This window comes from Centroberyx gerrardi, chromosome 8, assembly GCF_048128805.1.
Source record: "Centroberyx gerrardi isolate f3 chromosome 8, fCenGer3.hap1.cur.20231027, whole genome shotgun sequence".
Classification (NCBI taxonomy): domain Eukaryota; kingdom Metazoa; phylum Chordata; class Actinopteri; order Beryciformes; family Berycidae; genus Centroberyx; species Centroberyx gerrardi.
Window position 1 is genome coordinate 13885575 of NC_136004.1, and position 23579 is coordinate 13909153.

Consider the following 23579-nt stretch of genomic DNA (forward strand, 5'->3'; position numbering starts at 1 on the left):
CTAGATGAGCAGCCAGCCGCCGTGTGACAAGACAAGGCTCTGAGGGGACTTAGGCCTGAGATGTCAGGGATCGAGGCTTATGTGTGTGTGTGCGTGCGTGCGTGCGTTGTGCTATTTCAGATCCCTCTTCCCATCATCCTTCTCTGCGTTTGCTCTCTCTGCGGTTCCCTCATTCGTCAGTGAGCGGGGTTGCGACCCTGTCTGAAGGGAGAGTCTCCCGGGCCTCTCTCTGAGCATCTGTTGAAAGATCACAGCGCAGGCTACATTCGAGGAGGTCTCCTCTCATCCGACTGATCCCTGCCTCCATCTCTCTCTCTCTCTCTCTCTCCCTCTCCGCCTTTCTCTTGTTCCCGTTCCCCTTTGTCTGTCTGTCTGTCTCTCTGTCTGTCTTTATCACTCTAACCCCCACCTTGACTCTTGCTCTCCTCTGCCATCCTGTCGTTCTCTCACCCCGTCTCGTTGCCATCGCCTCCACCCCGCTCCCGCTCTCTCTCCCTCTTTCCCCCCCTCTCTATCCATCCGTCTCCATGCTTAAATATCAACAGGCTCAGATCCGTCACTCCGGAGGGCCATTGATTTGGTTTTGTTGTTTTGAAGAATCCACTTGAAAGACAATAACAGGCTGTCCCCCAAGAGCAGCGTCGCAGACTGATTATAGCCTCCTCAACAAACACACTCTCTGGCTCTTGAAGGATGGCTTTTTATAATGCCTGAAGGGACTGCTGGAATACCTGAATATGTATGTGTCTACTACTGTATGTGGTATCATTTTACAGTAACTTGTGGTGAGTATCGTGTGGTATTGCATCCAAATACCCTTTCTTTTTTATTTGGTTTTAGCTGTGTTCGCAAGCAAACCAAAGTGTTTTTATTTTGTATGATGTAGAGCAAATATAGATTCTAAAAAAGGAATGTATCAGACTGACAGCTGTAAAGGAAAAAAAGCACTTTTATTTGCACCAGGTTAAAACTAGACTATTTATTTTTTGAATGATACTGTACATAGCTAACCACTTGTTAATTTATGGTTGTATTTTATACAGTATGCCTGTCGATGGTCTGGTGTTGATGATATTGTAAAGTAGGTGTATGCCTGCCTCATTTTCTCTCTGAGATCTTTTTTTTTTTCGCCTGCAATGTTGCCTGCCTGTGACATCATCTTCATGTGCCCAATTCTGACCAATGACATTTCAGGGAACGGGGATAGGGGGCTGAGACGCGGGTGGGTCAGGAAGGGGGGGAAAGCGATAAGAAAATATCATGTAAATTTCTGGTTCGACAAATAGAATGCACCTGATGTATGTCGCTTATTTTGAAAAAAAAAAAAGAAAGAAAAAACAAACGAGATTAAATATTTTTTATCATCTTCAGAGTGTCTCATTTTTGTCAAAGAATTATTGCAGAAATGAAGTGGCATTTTCCTTAGGGACGAGCCCATTTATTCAAGCCAACACCGGACCGGGCCGAGGGAATATGAGGCCATTCATCTCCCCGCCTCAAGCAGACACCAAGCACGCTCACATTTCAGGTTCAAATCCCCCTCTCCTCACCTCCGTCTCCCACCCGGCCTCCCCCAGCCCCTCTCTCCATTCATGTCCCCCCTCAGGAAGTGGCTCATTCCTCACTGCTGTCTGTGCGGCTGGGCTCTGCCCCCTGGGTGCAGACCCGGCCTCCAGCGTCCCAAACCAGGATGACTTTTTGTGAAGAGTGGTTTTTACTTTCTTTCGATGTAGTCCCCACATGAAGGCACTCCATCTGTCATGAGCCCCTAAAAGTTCATTTGAATACCCCCCCTCCCCCATGGTGAAGTAAATATTAGACTGATCTGCTGATGCAATTCTATCTTATTTATTCCAAATTTTCCGTCATAGTAGCATGAAAGTGTCAGTTTGACGATGTATTTTCACTCATATTCGTTATAAATAATATACTTATTGAAAACATGAGAAAATACATCTAATCACTAGACAGAAGGAAAGTAGCTGTAGAAAAATAAAACTTGAGGTAGTAACAGGAACAGAGTTAAAGTAAAGTAACAAGCAACTCAACACAAAAGATTCAATATAAATAGAACATTTTTTGGTTTCAGAAATATTTGCAAAGCATAACATATTTTGAAACAAAACAAGGCACCACATTCAGTATAACCTGTGAAACTGGTATAAAAAAAAACAACCATCTACAAAAATGTTTACCTGTTTGCCCAAATGGGAAAACAGAAGAAGAGAGCATTAGAGTTCACTGATGCATCACACTCTTGCTGACAGAAGGCCAGAAGGTGTGTGTGTTGTTTGTGTGCATATTTCAGTGAAGTCGTTCTCAGCGTGTTGTCCGTTCACCCCGAGTCAGAGATCGGCAACTAGCGCCGTTCCCCGAGACTTCAGATCCTCCAGTATGTCCATCAGGAAGCGCGTGTTCTCTCCCTCGCACTCCCTCACCGCCCGAGACACCCGCCCCAGGTCGCTCCCTCTCCCCAGCCCCAGCAGCGCCTCGGCATCCTCCGCCAGCCTCACCGCCCGCTGGTCCGCCCAGCCGGAGGTCACCCTCTGGAGGGAGTGGCTCTCCAGGGCCCTGGCCAGCTTGTAGCCCAGGCTGCGGGCCTTGTCGTCGGGCTGCGTGCGGCCGAGCAGGCCCCTCTCCTGGCGGTAGGAGAAGATGAGGTGGGCGAGCAGGGAGGACCCGGCCTCCAGGAGCGGCAGGTCCCTCACCTCCGACACTTGGTCGTCCAGGGTCGAGTCGCCCACCTGCGCGCTGCGGACGAGCTCCTCCCTCCGGGTTGCCACGGAGACCAGATCCAGCGCAGTCCGCCCGTTTCCGTCGGTCTGCTGGAGGAGAACCGAGCCTGGCGGGGGCAGAGATACACAGGATTAGATTGCATGACCTTACATGTATGTATTACATACAGAAAACCTGAATACACACACATAAATGCCCTTTGACCTATCAGTATTTCATCTATCTTCACTACCTTCAGTCGCGCCATTTTGCCTCCCAGATTTAATTTAACCTAATGCTTGAGAGGGATGCTGCACACTTGTTGCAAATGACATCATCTGAAAGCACTTGTTAAGAAATTGGGGCAGAGAACCTCAGGCGATGGACATTAAATGTAACTTTAAATTTTCATAATTGGTAACATGCGCCTGTATTTTTTTGCGAGCTACAGCACAGTAATAGGTATCAATCAGATTTCAAATATTAGATTTTAAATTGGCAGATTGGCCTGAGATTAGGAGGTTAATGAGTCTAATGCACACAGCCAGCTGAAACATCATGATAATATCATGACACACACCACGCTGACATGCAGCCAAGCCAGGCAGCATCATTATCAAATAAGGCGGAAGAGACACTGCACGGGTCAGTGGCAGGACACGGCAACAAATATAAATAGTACACAGACATACACACACACACACACACACACACACACACACACACACACACACACACACACACACACACACACATTTGCGCTCTCCCACGCACACACAGTGAAGTGGGGAGTTAAAGTGAACAGCTGTTTCCCCACTGGGCTTCAGTGCCAGCCAGGGCTTTTAGCTCACTTCAGCACTAACTTCAGCTGACACCTTGTTTTAAATGTGTGACTGGCGGGTCACATCATGTTTGTGTAAAAGGGACAGAGGGTTAGTGACCTGATGGAGGCTCTGCTTCCCCGTTAGCTTTCTGATGTAATTGTGTGAGGGAGCTCATCACTATCTCCACTCTCTCACAGGCCTGCCGGGGAGAGCGCCAGATGACAAACTCTCAAAAAAAGAGGAGATGACATTGTGCTGTTAAAACTACACACTTTATACAGCTAACATATGTCTATACGTTTTTTGAAAATGTTTTGTAGAGACACAGCAAAGTTGTGCATTAGTCCAAATACTGTGGCACTTATACAAATATGTTTAGGCTTATTGAAATAGGCTTGCCATTTCAATGAAGATGATTTGATTTTACTGAGTGGAGGATGAGGCACAACAATGTTAAGGCTGCTAAAATGGCACAGCACATGTGACATCAGATATCTACACTTTCAGCACACATCTCCAATAACCTTGAGTTTACCCTTTTAGCCTTTCTACTCCCCATTCGAACTGAACAACATGACAGTCGCTGTTATTTCCCCCCCCCCCACACACACACACACAAAGCAAGGCGAGTTATAACAATGACATTTACTGTCTCCTCTCCCTCTACTCTTCTGCTGTCTCTGTTCAGACTGAAAGCCATTTTCCAGTGTCAGGCGGGCCCATGCACACTTAGCCTATCTGGAGCGGGTCGAGTCGAGTGTGAGCCCTTTGTTTGCTTTCAGATGGACCCATTTCTATGGCAAACTGCTCTTGATGGCACTTGACTGCTCAACCCCGGTGATGCCGCTGCCACTTGTGAGCGAGTTTACGGCTCAGTGGAGGCTTGGCGTGACACACAGACGGGTGAAAGGCTGCTTGATACCACCGCTGGCAGTTGTTTCTATTTGACAGACACTGTGAGGCTGGAGGAAGCATGATGTTTTAAAAGGAAGGACAATCACGTGTGTAGTTGTGTGTGTGTGTGTGTCTGTGCTGCCATGAACAGAGGCAGCATTCGACCTTTCAGCAACTATTGCTGAATTGGTGAATTTTTTGGGCAGCATGAAATAAGCCACACTTACTAAGCCTCCCAATGCAATTCTGGCAAAAAAGACAAAAACCAATGGTAGAAAAGTCATTGTACAATAATACATATCCCTTCAAAACTTGAAAATAGAACCTCATAAATTCTGAATTCTCTCTGTCCGCCAACTAACTAGCGCTGTGTGTAGTAGTTATGAGATAAATGGCGAGAGCTCACGTAGCAGGTACCGGCGAAGGTCAGCGCTCATCTACCTTTTAGTGCTTCAAGCTTGAGTGGCAAAAACTCAATCTGCATAAATTGTGGCGTTAATCTACATAAACTTTTACATAAGCGGGGAAATTTCAAATGCAGGGGTCAGGCGGCGGGGGCAGCAGTCAAGGACGTAAGAGCACAGATTTGATCAAAGTGGCCACTAGAGAAAGGCACAGGAGAGGGAGAGAGAGAGAGAGAGTGGGAGAGAAAGAGACAGACAGAGAGAGTGGGAGAGAAAAAGAGAGACAGACAGAGAGAGAGAAAGAGGAAGAGAGGGAAAGAGAGAGAGACTTAGCATGTGCAAAAGAAGAGTGAGTTTGTTCACAGCAGTTCATAAGCACCAGGCACTCCATAACAAGGCGTCCTTGCTATTAGGCCCGAGAGTGGCTGAGAGTGTCTGTAATGTGTGAAGCCAGCCATGGCCCGACACACTGGGGAGGCTTTCGGGGCCACCGCAATATTGTTGTTTTGTTTTTTTAACCACCTCTATCACACCACATACAGACACATGAGCACAGGCAACATCATGTTTGCTGGAAAATTTCAGTCCTGGGTGAGCTTTTGAAAAAAAAAAAGGGGGGGGAAGCTTTTTTTGAAGACCAAGGCTGTTTTTGTTCACAATGTGTGCCGTTCTGCGGCTTCCATTGAGAGGACCAGCCTTGGACCGAGTTCTGCATGGGGCCTTTAAGCCTGGACGACCAATCTGAGCACTCTGCTGAGTGTTTTCAACCGGCGGAAGAAAAAGGAAGAAGGGAGGACAAGGTTTATGGACTACACTTCTCCTTTCGTCAAAAATGATTGCTTCTGCTTTTCTTCAGCTGGCGCGGTACAGGGACACCTGAACTGCCCTTCAGTAGCACATGGCAGAGAGGATTATTATTTGCTGGGTGCAGAGCAGAGTGAAAGCACATGCACTTGCACATCCAAAAGGCTGGCAAAGGTGCAGCCAACTAAAGAGAAAACAGCGAAAATACTCCAATATACGCATATAATCACATATATACTAAATATATGACTCGCTTTGCACCAGCCACTCACACTCCTGCAATACACGAATGCGTCAGTCACTTAAGATGAAACTGAAATGGTTCCCTCCCTGGGGGAATTGGCTCGTTGCAGCAGCAAATTCTAATAATAGGTTATTGTAAAATAATGTATAAGAATCTATCAAAAAGGGGGAGATTTAAACAACGCAACACTTATACTACAACTGTTAATACTGCAATACTTGGATTCCCAATTACCTTTGCATTGTTGTACTATATTGTCTTGTTGCACTGTTGTATTAAACCTGATACTCTTTCCTCACTTGTATTAATAAGCAGGGACCCCCAAGAAAAGGTTTTCTTCCACTGTGCACTTGTGGAAGTCGACAAAGCTGAACTCAAACTGAAATCCCATGTGAAATAAAATAACTTTACAATATGCTCCAGCGCTTTCAATCCGATCCGACCTACCACTGTCGCTTGCTTAGCTTTCCTTCGCTCACCCTTCTCAACCCCACACACGCACGCAAGATGTGAGTCATCAGCGAGAGAGAGAGAGAGAGAGAGACAGAACGAGGAGGAGAAAGAAAAGGCGAGAGAGCGAGAGGTGGAGTTCTGCCACGCTCCCCGCCGTCGCCGTGTCAGCCGGGCTGACAGACAGGCTCCGACAAGGGGGACGACTCTGGTGTGGGGAGGAGAGGGCCCCCTGCAGCAGGGCTCTGGGCTCTGCCTGGCTCCGGATCTGTCTATCGGCTTGCCTGGAAGCCCGCACGACTGACTGCGCGCCTGTCTGTTTGACTGTGGATCTGTTTGCCTGAAAGCTAACTGCGTGTGTCGTTGTGTACCCGTCTCTGGAAGTCTACCATTTGTCACATCTGCATATTTACCTGCCCGACTCTCCCTCTTTTATTTCCACCAAGCCTTTCTGCCTGTCTCTTTTACTTATCTCTTATTTTCTCTGCGTTTCGCTGCCTGTCTACACATCTAGCTCCCTCCTACTGGGCAATACAATCAGGGGCTTCTTATTTTTTTTTTCCATTATGGGCCATGAAATACAATATACACTTACTCAGTCACTGTCCTACCACGCAATCCACTGCATTACTTCACTACGCACATACAGTACAGGTCATACACACGGGTGCTAAAATACACATTTTCTCACAGAAGGACATAAAAACAGCATTGTGTACTGTTTAAGCAAATTGTCTGTGTGCGCATGTTGGCCACAGACACAGACACGGATGAATATAGACAGACAAACACACAGACACAGACACATTCACTATTATGGAGACTAGTGGCTGGGGAATAGTATGGTTCTGGTGCTGGCTCCGGTATCAGGGAGAGCAACTGAAGTGAGTCCAGGTATTGGCGCTGGGTGTCAGATATGCTGCTGTGGAGATAAATACAACACCTGGGGGATTACATGAGAGCACAGGGTAATTACGCCATCCTGTGTGTGTGTGTGTGTGTGTGTGTGTGTGTGTGTGTGTGCGCATGCGAGAATGTCCCACTAAGACTTGAGCTGTGAAGCAACGGTGCAGGGAGGGAATTCACATGCCGAGCAAAAGCCACTGCCTCATGCACCAGTCAGATGCAGTCTGACTGCTACACACACACACACACACACTCTCTCTCTCTCTCACACACACACACACACACACACACACACACACATAGACAGAGCGCAAAGCCCTTTGGCCTTTAGAGGGCAGGCGAAGACAAGAAATATAAAAGCGAGAGTGGAGGAGGGGAAAATCGGAGCAAAAGAGAAGGAGGGAGGGAGGGAAAGATGCCATGCCCCCTCCCCCTATGTCTCTATCTCTCTCTCTCTCTCTCTCTTGCTCTCTCTTTTTCTGGTCTGGAGCTGGAGCTGAGGCAGACAAGCTGGGAAGCAGGCAGCTCCACAGCATGGTAAACATCCTCTCTCTCTCTCTCTCCCTCTCCCTCTCGCTCGCTCTTCCCCTCACTGCCTGAAAAAGAGAGGCAGAGCGAGTGTGTGAACTGCAGCCAGGGGCATGGCATCACACATCCACAGGGAGCTGCTAGCTAGCGACTAAAAACCACAGCAAAAACAACACCGCCAACCAGCCGAAGCACCAAAGCAGCGAGCAGAGAGGCATCAGATGCTGGAAAACAAAAGACTAGCCAGACATGTGAACATGCTAAAAGCCTTCTCTCTCCTCCACCAACAGTCTCTGAACACTCTGCTTTTTCCCTTCCTTTCCGTTTTGATATTCAGAGTATTTGGGAAACACGGACGGGAAGCCCCATGGAGGCTACGGCAGATGCGGCAGTTGCTACCAAGGAAATATAAAATAGGCTTTTCTTTTTACATATTAGAAAAATACAATCACACAATATTAGGGCAACAGGCGCAGTATTCTATTGCTTGAGCTATTGAGTGTTCTGTTCCATTTTCTATTTAAAGCCGGCTTTGAATTCTGTTCGGTTCAGCTTAGTGTGTGAAAGCCTCTGGCCTCTCAGTCATAGGCGAGCTGCATGCGGCTTAATAGGTTGTGTCTGGTTAACGGGCTTCTGGGCTCCTCACCCAAACACAGGCTGGGCAGGCGTAGATTACAGACGGATCATAGCCTTTTTGGAGGAGGCGGGGGGGGGGGGGGGGGGGGGATAAGGTGGGATGTGAGGGCACGGACACCGACTGCTGGCTTTGCGTAATCCCCCTGCCACGACAACACCACTGGTGAGAGAGGGCATCAGATACGCTGACTGATGGGATGCTGATCAGCAGCGGGCGATTTGCATCCCAAACAAGGAGCGTGGAGGCCGAAATTAACTCTTAACTGGTCTCTTGAATTGGAAAAGGTTCATCATTTGCATCAGCTGGTAGCTCTAATACCATGTGATGCGTCAAATCATCATCTACAAGCAGGAAAAGAGTCACCTCTAACTCAAATTCAACTATTTGGTTATTTTGATGGAAGTACAATGAAACATGCCCAGAAAACACACTATAGCAAAGAGAAACCAAAGCACAAGGTGGTATATATACTGTATACACAGCTACATGAGCACTGACTCATACAGACATACAGTACATTATTACAAGCAAGAGAGGGCAAGAGAGCTACAGAGAGAGAGAAAGAAAGGCAAAGAAAAAAAAAACTGAATTCGCTGAACAATGAACAGAATATGACCGTGATGCTGAAATTCAGTGTCTTTGAAACTATCACAGGGACGATAACTTCCAAGGAATTCTAATGGTTCTTTGTATGCTATGAAGCCTCTAAATCTGACATTGTTACGGGAAAGTTAGACTTTAGGAACTTCACACTCGCTTTACAGTCTCTAGTTGAAAACTAAATAACTGTCTGGCTTTCATCGGGTGCACTGTCCTTGTACTGCTCCAAATACTTTGCTTTCCTTAGAACATGTCACAACTTAGAGGTGAGCTAGAGGTGGCCTTTACAACTGTGACTATTAAAAAAACAGCACTCTAACCCATCTTTCAATGACAGACTTGTTAAACCTTGTACACTTTGCAAACACTTCACTGCTGTTGAATGTCTTCATTTACACTTGGTTTTCAGTGTCTGACCCACTCCAGCAGAGTTCAAACAACAGCCCTTACAACACCCAACACCCATTCTTAACTTACAACACCCAGTCTTGACTTCATGCTGTCGACGGGCTGTCAGGGCTGGAGTGCAGACACAGAGAATGATCCACATGGCCAACAATGAAAATCATCTCTGGCCTGTGACAAAGCTGTTTTTCCTCTAAATCAGCACAGCAGCTAAGAAAGAGACGAGCTACCCTCGAAACCCTGCTTTGTTTTGGGATGGAAAAGGGCATGTTTTCATTTCTCAGAAATTCGGCACACTAAATTATCATGCAGTCTACAAAAATTTTTACAAAAAATAAAAATAATAAATTACATTAAAAAACAGACTCCAACTGAACCTTGTGGGCGATGGAGGATAGTGAAATGGAGAGATGTTCCTTGGCCTCTGCCCCTCCCTTTTACAGAAGCCAGTTCCCTGTTGTCTCCATACTCACTTAATGCAGCAGTTGTAAAAGAAAAAGAAAAAGAAAAACAGCAGAGGGCTAGGCTTGTGTGTGTGTGTGTGTGTGTGTGTGTGTGTGTGTGTGTGTGTGTGTGTGCATGTGTGTACATTAGGAAGAAAAGGTGGTGTTGGGCATACAGCAAGCAGCCTGCAAGAAACCTTCGGCAACAAATCACAAATAAATCATCATCTCCCTCATTTTCCTCTTATTTTCTCTTGTCCCTCTTCTGTGTAAAAGACACACACACACACACACACACACACACACACTCTAACGCTTTTCCGCAAAGGGGTCTCACCCTCCTCTCGGAGCATGGTGAGGAAAGACCGGGGAGACTCTTGGAGAGAGCTGCAGACTAAATCCTGGCAACCACCCCAAAACGGAGAAAGAAGAGTAAGGGGGAGAGAGAGAGAGAGAGAGAGAGAGAGAGACAGACAGACAGACAGGAGAAGCAGAGTGAGAGGAAGAATTTGGTAGAAAATTCCCAGCGAGGGGAAAGTCCTTGAAACACAGCCTGGAGAAATGTGCAGTTGAAACATCAACACCCCGGTGAAGCCGAGGGCTCCAAACACAGCCTAACCTCTAATAGTTAGCAACATCGCGCTCAACTCCTCACAGTTGCCAGTTCAGGACCCGCTGGGAAATAAAGTGCTGAACAGAATGAACTTTCTTTACCGCGTTGACAGCGAAGAGGCCCAAGTGTGTCTAAATCGCTACCTGTGTGCGTGTATGTGTGTGTATCTATGACAGAGATAGACAAACAGACAGAGACAAACCATGACTGACTACAACGGTCCGAGGGGAGCGTGTGTTTCCTGTGCCACCAAGCAAATGACATCTTTCTGCTCCACAAACACTCATTCACATAAAGTCCCTGGGATCTGCAGGGAAACACGGGCTGGTGTGTGCGTTAATGTGCGTGTGTGTGTGTGTGTGTGTGTGCATACAAGGGGTAAGAGAGATGCACAAAAATAACAACAACCTCTTTTACCTCATTTGAACTGCTTGCAACCGACTACTTAAGAGACGAGACGCAAGCCAACAATTAGGCTACAGATTAAAGAAAAACAACAAAAAAAAACACACTTTTAACCCTTTCTGTGATTCTTAAGACAAAAACCTCTTAAATATACTTGAGCAATTCTTTCTACTTCCATAATCTTCAGACCGGCCATTCCAGTCCCCTTCTAGCTGCATCTTAATGAGTGTGTGTGTGTGTGTGTGTGTGTGTGTGTGTGTGTGTGTGTGTGTGTGTGTTTATAAGCTGAGGTGGACTAGTTGTGCTTACTAACATGGTGGGCCTGTATTGAGAGGATGCCACCAGAGATTAGGGCCACAGGGCCGAAGTGGTGACAGCTTAAAGGCTCTTTTCTTTTCCCTCCCCTTGCTCACTGACACGCCTCCTGTGTGTGTGTGTGTGTGTGTGTGCGTGTGCGTGCATGTGTGTGTGCCAGGCCTGAACTGCACAGCTAAAGGCTCCGGGTCATTTTCCATTCCAATCAGGGGTACAGGCTGCCCCGGCCACCCTGCAAAATTTAAACATTCCCCTCCCACCAGCTGAGGGAGCGTGAGCACACACACACACACACACACACACACACACACACACACACAAACACACACTTTCAGATACATAAGCACAAGCAAAGGTTCTCACTTATTACCACTTATGAGATTCAGGAATAGATTCATGCACACACATATACAACATAAAAACACACACACAACAAAGGCTATGGCCAAGGCCTCTTCCATATTGTGTCTAAAAACAAGCCAGGCAGGAAGGCGCACACACACACACACACACGCACACACGCACACAGGGTCATGTGGGGCAGCCTTGGGCAATAGGAGGAGGAGGGGAGGAGAGCAGAGTCAGCCTTGCCCTCAGCCATGGCATGATTTCCTTGCCAGCTCCCTAAGCCTGGAGGGAATGAGGTAGAGGGGTAGGGGTGGGAGCCATCCATTCCTCCCCCTACCACAATTCACCCCTAAAAAACACAAACACACACACACACACACACAGAGCACAGGCCTCCAAGCAGGGAGGCTTATAAAGGGTGAGATCACTCCCATATAAAGGCTTTGTTGGTGTGCCAGTGTCAGTGTTGCCCTCTCTGGCCTACCAAAACCTTGGCAGCCAAGCTCAGCCTGTCTGTGCCTGGCTGTTGGAAACAACTAGGACAACAGGGTGAATACCTACGTGAAAAATATAGTTTAGGCAAGAGGAAATAAAGTAGGCTTTCATAAAAAATACAACACAGGAATATAAAGAATAGAGATACAGAGGAATGGAAATGCAACATGCAACTGGCCCACTAGCCTGTTTTCAGCGCTTCCCAGTGCAATTGTCTCCCCTAGCCAAAAAAGGAGTCTGATGTATGGGTATTTGGAAATGCAGCCATAAGCACAAAAGTCCCTGCCTGAGTTTATAGTTAGAACTCAGTGGCTGGTGGAAATACCACAAAGACGGTGTCAGTAAATAAACCTGATGTACAACTCAAAGCCCAAACTTTCCCCGCTTAACAGCCCGTTTTGAGAGGTGGAATCTGAACTATCAACCCGCTAAAACAAAACGCGAGGGCTGTCGATGGTGTCCATGGCAACCAGACGGAGACCGCCGAAGAGAGACCTAAGAGAGACGGAGAGGGTATAGCCTCTAGTCAGGAGGACCACCTCCTCACTAACTCCCTGCTGTAGCCTTTAGACAGCCCGCCATCAAGGTGCGAGGAAATAGCAAACAGTCAGGAGAGAGCAAGTAAGAAATAGAAGTATAATGTTCAGGCCTGCAGGTGTTTAAAATTGAGAGTAGTCTCATTCCTGCTGTTCTGCTCAGTCCCTCATAGAGACATGGCCTAGACGGCAGGCCAGACGTCTGCTGCACAGTCTCTCTCTCTCCCTCTCTCCTTCTCTTCTAATTTTACAGATACAGATAGCTTCTTCTTCGTCTGACCTCTTTTAATTTGCTCTTTCTCTCCCGTTGCTGTGGAAGGGAAAAAAAAAAAAAAAGAAAAAAAAAGAAAGAAAAGAGAACGCTCTCCTGTTTCCTCTCCGGGACCAAACAATCCCAGTCTAATTTATTTTTTGAGGACAGAATATGTACATGTGTTAATGGGAAAGTCGAATCAAATTAACTATAATTAGTCAAACTGAGAAGTGAGCAGAGGCAGAGGTGCGTTACATGGGAGACTTGTTCAACGCTGTCTCCGCTGGCGAACGGCACCCCCCGCCCCCTGGAACACACACACACACACACACACACACGTGCACGCGCACACACACGTGCACCTAGAAATATATATACACACACACCCTCCCCCTGCCACCTGCTGCAGTACACCCAGCTATGCCACCCTCTCCTGCGCTCTGACACCCGTCACCCTCACTTCAGCCCTCCTGAGCGGAGATTGTATGTGGCACGCAAACGCCCAGACACACAAACCAGCTCTGTTGTGACAGATTCCACAAAAAGCAGCATGTGAATTTCATAAGCGGCAGAGCCTGACTCTTCTAATCTCTTCAAAAAAGACATTAACAGACATCTTATGAGCTGATGGGGTAATCCGTTTGGACAGACATCGCAATGGAGGACTGTACGAGGGTTGTAAAGACAGGGGGAGGAGCAGGAAGAGATGGTGTACATGTTTTAGATTTCACACAGCAAACAAGCAGAGGGCTGCTGAGGCCTCGTGCCAACTGTGTTTGTCCCAAGTGTGTGTGTGTGTGTCTTTGTGTGAAGTCCATGATTGTATGGTGTGCAGGTAACATACCAATTACCATAGATTTGTATCTGTGTTTTATTTCATAAATATTAAAAGAGTATTCTTGACCCAAAGTTGTCATTCCTCACTGCATCACTGTCAGGGGAATACTACCAGTGAAGAATATCCTAAAGTAAATTATTGCGACTGCACACAACCCAAGCATGAGCATTAAAAAATAAAAGGCAGAAAGGTGAATAATTGCTGGGTTACCTGATGTCTTGGGATATGAGGTATCCCATATCAACAGGCTTCTCACTCTACCAGGAGGCTTTAGCTAAGATAAAATTGGTCGGGCTAACAAGGTGGCGAGCAGCATTCAATTTGTCAGCAAGCTCAGCTACATTTGTTGGCTATATTAAATTGAAAGCTTGTCTTAGCTGCAGCAGCAGTGGCATACAGCCCTCCACTGCAGTGAATCATTAGCTAAATGGATATTTCTTCATTAGATCTCTTGGCAGCCAACTGGCCAGCTGAGTTAAAGGTGCTTTATTTTAACTTTTTTGACCATTTGGTTGATGTATCGTTTCAAGAAAGATGGATTATATGAAGACAGGTGAGTATATCTAGTTGGCTAGATTGTCAGCAAGAACATCAAAAGCACAAAGACATTTTCTGTTGAATGTACTGTTAACTTTGGGGAATTATCATCCAGCACACATGAAAATAACATGAGAAATATTTATTACAGCCAGAAGAATCTTCGGTTTCGGTTCAACAATGCTACCACAGTAAAAGAATAATTCAGTAAATGAATGAATAAAGGATAACCAATGAAATAACCTACAAAATAACACAGGGAAGTTTAAAATGAAACAATTGTACTAGTAAGCTACCTAAAGTGTTTGTCTGTAGGACATATTTTACCGTAGTGCAACTTCCCTGCTCTCGCATGCTAGCTGCAAAACATCCTGGTTGTGGAGCTCATGTGAAGCATGATTTCCTGGATAGGAAATAAACTGGCTGTGCAAGTAAACAAGTTTTAACATAAGTTATGAGTGTGAATTTTATGCAAACTGATCATTGTAAATAAAACAAAAAACTATTATGAAATAAAATAGTGGTTCTGGAAAAACTCTAGTAGAGTAGGCTACCCTTTTTCAAATCACCAGGACACCGTGTAACACTATAATACTGTGAAACAATCTGTGTTTATCAAACGGACAGCCCCAGGCCTCAATTCTGATTGGCTGAGTCACATTCAAGGCATTTGTAAACTGCCTAATGATCGCACACCAGTGACCACAAAAAAAAGTTAATTTACATATTAATCTGATGACCAGATGTGTCACTTAGCAACCACTTTAGCTACGGTTCAAGAACTATTGTATATTGCTTGGTGGAAGAATAACATTTAACTATCATAAAATTATTAGCATTTCAAATAAAAGATTAGGGTTGAACATTTGCGTTCTATCATTTTTAACAGTGTAAGCCAGTCAACGCAGTTCTTCACAGTGATTTCTGAATGAACTCTGCTTTGCGTCACGCCCAACAGCGGCTCTTAGCTGTTCTAAAAGCACTGTAAAGCGCTGGACTGGACTGCGAGGCGTATTGCCGGTTTACCCACCTGCGTGCTCCAGCAGCATCTTGGCGATGTCCATGTGTCCGTTGAGCAGGGCGTCGTGCAGGGGGCTGACTCCGCCCACCTGGTTATGCAGGTGAGGGGCGGGTCGGTGCCGCAGCAAGGCCTCCACACACGCTGCGCTGCCGTGGTTACACGCCTCATGTAGAGGCGTCCAGCCTGCATGGTCTAAGTGGTGAACAAATACACAAGCACACACAGAGACACACACAGAGACACACACACACACGCACGCCACTTACAGTTAAATTCCTGGAGAAAGACCAGCTCAAAGCACCTGAAAGTCTGCTTGCTTCAGCTTGAAATGTTAAAAAGTTGAATTCATTAGAAAGACGTTTTTTTTTTAGAAGTGTTTACAATTTGACCACTCTTCACTCTCTACCGGGCATTTGTATGGGAAAAAAACTGAATAAAAGTTAAATATCATAAAAAGAATTCAAAAGTTAAATATCTTAAAAAGAATTCAAAAGTTAAATATCTTAAAAAGAATTAAGCGTATCAAGAAGTTGAATACATCTGCACATCTCCTAAAGTACTTTTACACATTTTAAAGTTTGTCCGGAGTATCTAGATGAAAGTAGTCCAAGGAGAGAATAGTGGGAACAGCATGAGTGGGCTAGCTTCCACAGCTAACTAACAGGTAGGCTAGCAAGAGAGCTATACACAACATCGTACCTTGCATTATCTTTTTATAAAATTCACTTCACCGGTATGTTACAAATGACATTAATATGACACGACTGCCGAAACTGCCGTAAGGATTGATTCAGTATTAATGAATGTGCCATTTGTCTGTTATAAAAGTGTTGTTTGGGTGCTATGATGCGTCACTAACCTTTGTTCATGGAAAACATTACTAAAATCATTATTTCTTGGAAACACTAAATAATTTGACTCATCTTTTGTTTTTTACATCTTTACTTTACAAAATTAAACAGCCATGGGGAGGCAGAGGATTTCCAAATGAAAAGCAACTCCTTAATTGTAGTTTGAGGAGAACAAAAACTAGCAAATCGGTAGCAGAACATAATGTACGATCTGTTTTGTCTGACAAAAAATGTTTCCGACCAAAACGTTCTTCCAGTTACCATGGGCCTCATTTTGGCAGAAAACTGCGAGGTTTTAGCACTAATTTTACAATTTCACATAGTTCCGTCTGATTCCATTTTGGGCTCCACAAGCCCCCCGCCGACATTCCAGTTCATTTAGGCTGCTATTAAATGCCGATTACAAAATAGGAGAAACCTTTGAAACAGCACAACATATCCGTAAAAGGAAGGCAAGTCATTATATTTGACCCGAGGTGACAAAAGAAAAGTCCTTCTGAAATATCAGAAGGCGTTCCGTTCACTTAGCAAAGTGACCGTGAATCTATAAATCTGAGCCTCCAAACCCACCCCGCTCCTTCTAGACACACCCTTTGCATTTTAGCTAAAGGTTAACCCCAATGATGACGCACACGCACTCCTCTATTTCTTCTCTCCTCTTTTTTTCCCAATGTTAATCGCTCCTCGACACCCTAGAGCAAACGCAGTGGGAGTGAAGGGAGATGAAGGAGAGACGGGGGTTACAGAGAAAGGCAGAGCGAGAAAGCCTTACCTTTAACGTTGACGTCCGTGCCAGGAAGTGCCAGGATCTGAAGCACCGTTTCCACTTGGTTCCTCTTGCAAGCTCTGTGGAGGAGGGTCTCTCCTTCGACCAGGACACACACAACGGACACACACACACACACACCCAACAGAGAGAAGAGGCGGAAGAGAAGAGAGAAATCCAAAATTAGGGTGTGCCCTATGTCCTGCCCATTGTCCCCCTCCATATGGCGAACACACCAATAAAATACCAGAGAAATGTCCCCAAACACCAAAAAAAAGCCTGACCTAAAAAAAAAAAACGCGACCCGCCAATGAGGATGCGATTTAAGAAGAGTGATGAGAAAAGGGGGGAGAGATCTTTCAAGAAAAAAAAAAAGAGGGCGAAAAAAATTAAAGATGGAGACTTGGGCTCATTCGCCTCGCTCTCTGCCTCTTTTTTTGGGACAGAGCGGTTTTCCATTTACACCAGAGCCCCACAAAGTTAATATCGGGGCAGGCGGCGGGTGAATGAGTGTTGTGAGAAAATCGTCTTCCTTCCTGTCTTCCTGTCCCTATATTGTTACTTGAGAGGAAGTTATGGTAGACGGCTCAAGCACAAAGCCTCCAAAAGGATTCTTCACAGATCCAGGGTTCAAAAGCTCCGCTGGGCATCGCCTGTGTCGCCACGTGATGTTTAATCAGCAAACTACCGACCAACAGGCATGGAAAAAACCTCTCAAGGATTCCATTTACATTTTTAACCCCATTTTTCCCCCCTCAGTCCCCCCTCCTTTCTCCTCTTTACCCTGTCCCTCGCTTTTTTTTTCTGATACAATATTAAATCAGGAATATATTAGCGGGCCAGAGCCCCCTCTTTTCATGTATGGCTGAACTTCAGAGGGAAGTTAAAGGCCAAGCATGAGTGGCTCTGTGCTTGCCAGTATAATACAGGACTGCAAAGCCCCTAATAAATGCTTTACTAGCTCTCCCCAGGACGCCACGCCTGTACAGGGGCTCCACTCCAGCGCACACAGAGTCGAGACTGGGGCAAAAAGGAGGTGGAGGAGGAGCGGGAGGGGGGGTGGGGGGGTGGGGGGGGGGAATGGGGGGCAAGAGAGAGGAGGCAGTGGAGGAGAGAGTGAAAGGGTTGTTGCATTTCAAAGCATGGAGGGGAAATATTGAAAATGCTGGATCCTATTCATCTCTAAGAGTTCCTTTCTTCCAGGAGGTGTCTTTGAGGATGCAGCAGATGCATTAAATGCCATCCGCTCCCAGGATGACGAGTGGAGAAACAGGGAATGGAAAGGAAGATCATTTGTGTTCTCCTTAGAAACGCAATGCAAAACCGACCAAACGGAAGGAAGTTTAAATATTCGTAACGCACACATATTTTCCAAGGCTGAGCACTGTTCTCATAATACCTTCTTTGGTAGAGCAACACCGCCATAGCCGGTTCAGAAACAAATAAAAAGTAAAGCCCACCTTGGCTCACGTTCTGTGTTGGAAAAAGTGAATACCAAACTTCATTAAGGAGTGCAAACGTTCAGCAGGAAAGGTAGATGCAACTCAGGCACCAAGAACAGCTAAATTAAGACGCGGGACAGTTTCCAGTGCAATAGCCCACTGTGATTTGTTGATGTTTTACTCAGTGATTGGAATACTGGTGTCAACTCATCATTCCAATCTGATTCCTTTTCATTCTGAAAATTCTACCAGTTTACTTCATCTGGTGGTGACCAAGGAGTGTGTTGCATTGTATTCCTTCCATTATCAACACATTTGATCAATCTATCAAAAAATACCATATATATCATATATCATAATTACTCACATGTGAAAGGCGATTGTTTGCAGAAATAAAATTTGAGAAATATTATATGAATAACTGGTGTTTGTTCAGTATTGGCTGAAAAAAAAATGTGTTAGAAAGGTTTTCTGTGCCAGTTATTGGAGCTATTTTTGGAACCTTTTAAAAACAATTTGAAAACTACTACTGCTGCTGCTGCAGGCTCTCACAGCAAAGGCAGCATGTAGATTCCTCAAAAACTGGATTATTGCAACTATCACTGTGCCTCAAAACAAACTACTGACCTAAAAGTAACTGACCCGTCTATTAAAACATTAAAGCTGCGATAGGCGAGATTTTTATGTAAAAATACATCTTTCTTATCAGCCTAAATTACAAAGTAGAGCTGCAATAGAGAACAGTGTCTCACCCCCGCCCTAATAGAGATGCCAGATATATAAAACAAGTACAGTTATATCAATAACAACAATGAGAGGTAAATCAATTGGAGCAAATCAACAATTACAATATAAAAATACCTCCAACACCCAAACAGAGGGTGGAGTCCAATCCAAACTCGGTTCTCTAATGAGTAAGCAGTACTGTGTGGCAGGTCAGTGTTCTACATGGACTGTTCTGCTATTACCGGGCTCTAAAATGCCGTGATTAAACACCCATTCCACTACACCCCATGTGTACACATCCTCGCAAATGCCAGGGCCAATCCACGCACTGTTAAATCACTTTAATGGCTCCAATTTGGACACAACGCCTCTATTATAGGGGTAATTGCATGCTCAGCATTTACAAGCACGGAAAGGATAAATCCGCCTGTCCTTTTCTATAAATCCTCTAACAATCCCCCGTTTCACACTTTAATAGAAAAGTTAAATGTATGTGTTGCTCTTTATATCCCTCAGTCTGCCTGCTACACTCCTGGTAAGTGTCGCTTGGCGAGACGATCCCTGGACCAAAAAGCAGCTGGAAGCCTGTAACAATGCTATTTGTTAGGAATGTGTTAGAAAGGTATTCTGTGCCAGTTATTGGATATATTTTTGGAACCTTTTAAAAACAATTTGAAAACTACTGCTGCTGCTGCTGGCTCTCAGAGCAAAGGCAGCATGTTGATTCCTCAAAATCTGGATTATTGCAACTATCACTGTGCCTCAAGACCCATCTTTTAAAACATTAAAGCTGCGCTAGGCAGGATTTTTATGTACAAATGCATCTGTCTTATCAGCCTAAATCACATAGTAGGGCTGCAGTAGAGAACAATGTCCCATCCCCTCTAACTGAGATGCCAGAGATTCACCCAGTTTAACCAAATTAAATTCTGGTGTCGGGTATGGACACTTCTCTGCCCAGAGGAAGTGACGAATTGAAACGTGAGAGCAAAATACAAACTGTCTCCTGAACAGCAGTGAGAGAGCGCTCTGTCCAGAGAAAGCTGAACTCACCAACGTTAGATCTTTAGCTTCTCTCGTCCCTTTGGTAAGCTCTGGTATAAAGCCATCATGGACCGGCCGTGTTGGTAAAAGAGCGCACTGTGTGCAGTCTACTGATGTCACGCCACATGATTTCTGGGTATTAAAGTGACAACTTTTCAAACAGGGGCAAACAGCACAAGCACACACACACGCACATCTTACTCAAGAAGAAAAGTCTAATTCCTTGAGAAAATGTCTAGACTAGCTGAAAGCACCTGGAAGTCTACTTGCTTTAGCTTGAAATGTAAAAAATTTGAATTCATTAGAAAGAATTCCTTTTGCAATTTGACCACTCTTTACTCTCTGCCATTCATTTGCAGTGTTGGGGGTAGCGCGTTAGTATGTAACGCGTTACAGTAATCAGATTACTTTTTTGTGTAAAAAGTAACGAGTTAGTAACGAGTTAGCGCATTAGTTTTTTAATTTATGTAATCAGTTATTAGTTACTTTGTCAAAGTTACATTTCGCTACATTTCTTTTTCTTTCAAATGGTTAAATGTTTAGTTAGTGCAAAATACAAAAAAAATAAGGTATTATGCTACATGACTTTATTAAAAGCAGACTGCAGCAGACTGCAGCAGGCTGCGGTGCGGTGGAGGCTGTAGGTTACGACTCGCTTTCAGAATGAACAACAATAAACTGCAGAACTTGGAGATATTCGCATTACTTTGATCTGATCAAAGAGAAGGATAAGAACATTATTCTTAACTGTAAGTTCAGCTTTCACTATCTAACCTGAAGATTTGAATTGAAAGCTTGTGAGCGCAGTCTGCCGTTTATTGTGAGACCAGACCGGATCAGTTCAGGCTCCGTTGATCACCGGGTGAAGTTAGTTTGAAGTTTGATATTCACCGGTTGATGAGCCTTTTAACATCAATAGCTCCGTGCCGATAGCATACTTTTTCTCAAATTAGGCTTTTTTATAGAGAGGAACACAGAGCCAATGTTTCAGTGTTGATAAAGTCAAAATCACCTGTGGCTGTGACGGCAGAAAGGCATCCAGTCGGTCCAAACCCCCACTGAGTCTTTACTGTGGAACCAGGTAACTGAAAGCTGCCTTGATGTTTTCTTTAGACAACAGACTGTTACATAAGGCTGCGTCCCAGACGTGATGATGTGTCGTGTTAATTTCTGTACAATAATAGCGATGACATCAGCAGAAGACGTATTTTAAAGGCATGATTTTAAGTGGGTAACGTGAAAGTACTCTAACGCGTTACTTTTAATAAAGACTAACTTAGTAACGTAACTAGTCACTATTTAGGGCAAGTAACAAAGTAAAGTAACTAGTTAGTTTCAAAAGTAACTTTCCCCAACACTGTTCATTTGTAAGGGCAAAAACTGGATAAAAGTATCAAGAAGTTGAATACATCTGCACATCTCCTAAAGTACTTGAACATTTAAAGTTTGACTGTAGTATCTACATGAAAGTCTAGATGAAAAGTAGTAACTTTTCAAACTGTTACCTCTCACAGCCATTTGGAACCGCCAACATGCACTGCCTAGTATAGCTTTAAAAAAAATCTTAAATGGTTTATTTCAGAGGTGACGTAGCTCAAAAACATACATTTTGGACAATGAAAAATATGTTTGCAGTAGAGTTAGCCAACAATTCCCTTGACAGTCTATATTCACCAGGTTGATGTAGATTGAAATCTCTGCTGAGCTTCCCGTAGCAAATATGGGACTGAAAAAGAAAAGATCATCTTCCTAAAATCCCTCAACCGCTCTCAGCTACTTTGACAAAGATACCAGGGCTCCAGGAGGCGAGACAGATGCTCCAAAGCAAAGAAGCGCAGCATATAAGAAAGCAAGCTCAAGCTCACATATGTGGGTGAGAAAGTATGCAAGAGAGGGAGAGAAGGAGAGAGAGAGAATGGGATGAGATGAGATGGGATGAGAGGGCGAGAGGGGAGGATGCTGTGCCGATGGTTCATCAAAAATTAATGCCGACCGCATCGGTATAGAGATCACGTAGTGGAAAAACAACACATGCCAACAGCCTTGAGTCTCCTGCCTCAGCCCTCCCTCCCTCCCCCCCCAGCCCTCTCCTTTACCCTCCACCCCTCCTTCGCTCCGGCGCAGGGCCTTTCTGATCAGGTGGAGGGGGGAGATATGAGCGCTGACACCTCCGAGAGTTCACACAGAGTGCCATGCCTCTAATTGCGGGAAGTTCCACCATGCAGCCGCTGCCTATCCGCTGCGCTGCCCTAATTGCTGCATTTAATATTTCTAAACTGGAGATCTGACGCGCACCGTGCTTACCAATATGCGTTATTGTTTTGTGTGAAAAACCCATTATTTCTGTCAATGCAATTTATTTATTTATCTATTATTTTTTAAAAAGGCGAATAAGACATGAGGAAAAAAAAAAGAAAAAAAAAAAGAGCACGATGTGGAATTCCAATGAGGATGCTCCAAGCGGAGGAGCAGGTGTAATACAGAAGAGACTGGAGGTGCTAACACTGTCCAAACTCTGCCCACACACACACACACACACACACACACACACCAGGCCTCCTTAATGCAGCCAAGTCGTCCTTACAGCTGACTGCATGGAAGCGTGGTCCTATGCAAATCAATCACTCTCTCCATACATTATGTGCTGTTCATTAAACTGAAAGTGATGACAGAGCTATCATGTCCCTCTTTACTGATGACCTAGTGCTGTGCATCAGTCCATTAAAAGTCAGCTCCTTGCAAATGTGCAGCTATACTGTCAAGTAGTGGTGTGAGCGTGTGTGTGTGTGCGCGCGTGTGTGTGTGTGTGTATACCTGCTGCGTTGACTCTGTTCAGACCTCTGGGGATGTTCTCCTTCCCCGGGCTTGTTTCATTCACAGAAGAACTCTGAATTCTGAATATAGACAAAGGACAAGGTCGGGGTTTATGAAAATATACCAAATAGTTTTGCTGACAAATATTTCCTTCTCAACTTATTTCAATAATGGATTTACCCAGGATGCACATAAATAAGTCCAAAGTCTGGGTCGCTGACCATGTCGGTGTGACCATGAGAAGACCTAGCGAAACGGTAAGTGGAACAGGCGTCACTGTAGAAAAGTGCCATTAGCGAACGAATCCCTCGTGGCGTAGTATCATCCTATATGAAATCTGACAATATCTGTCAAACCCCTACAGTGTTGGCCACACACACACACACATACACACACACACTTCACACACCCGATCCACCATACCCGTCTCCAAAGCATTTTTCCTCCCACTTAAAGCCTCAAACGCAGAGACGGAGAATTCGATGTGAGCAAGCACATTAGGAGGAATAAATAGTAAAAGAGAGTGAAGCCTCTTCAAAGTAGTGGCGTGCTAATAGCTGTGGGCTGTCACTAGTCCTGTGAGTGGGTATGGGAGATCTGCCTGCATGAAGCCTGACGGGTGTCTGTGTGTATGTGTGTGTGCACGTGCGCGTGCGTGACAGTGAAGAGGAGTGCCATCCGTACTACAGGGAAGAGGCTTGTTCCCTGGTAATTGGCTTGT

The 23579-nt window shown here is 45.1% G+C and overlaps 1 protein-coding gene across 1 annotated transcript in view; it reads right to left on the reverse strand.

Annotated features, from left to right (window-relative positions):
* Positions 1-1996: 1996 nt before the first annotated feature.
* slf1 (SMC5/6 complex localization factor 1) overlaps positions 1997-23579 on the reverse strand; it is a 33679-nt gene continuing 12096 nt past the window's right edge. Inside the window, exons 15-18 of the mRNA XM_078285300.1 lie at positions 22859-22931; positions 16839-16931; positions 15225-15407; positions 1997-2842 (exon numbers count right to left, since the gene is read on the reverse strand). Of these exons, the coding sequence (XP_078141426.1) occupies positions 2346-2842; positions 15225-15407; positions 16839-16931; positions 22859-22931 (846 nt within the window). The 3' untranslated portion in view covers positions 1997-2345. The remainder of the gene's footprint in view (positions 2843-15224; positions 15408-16838; positions 16932-22858; positions 22932-23579) is intronic.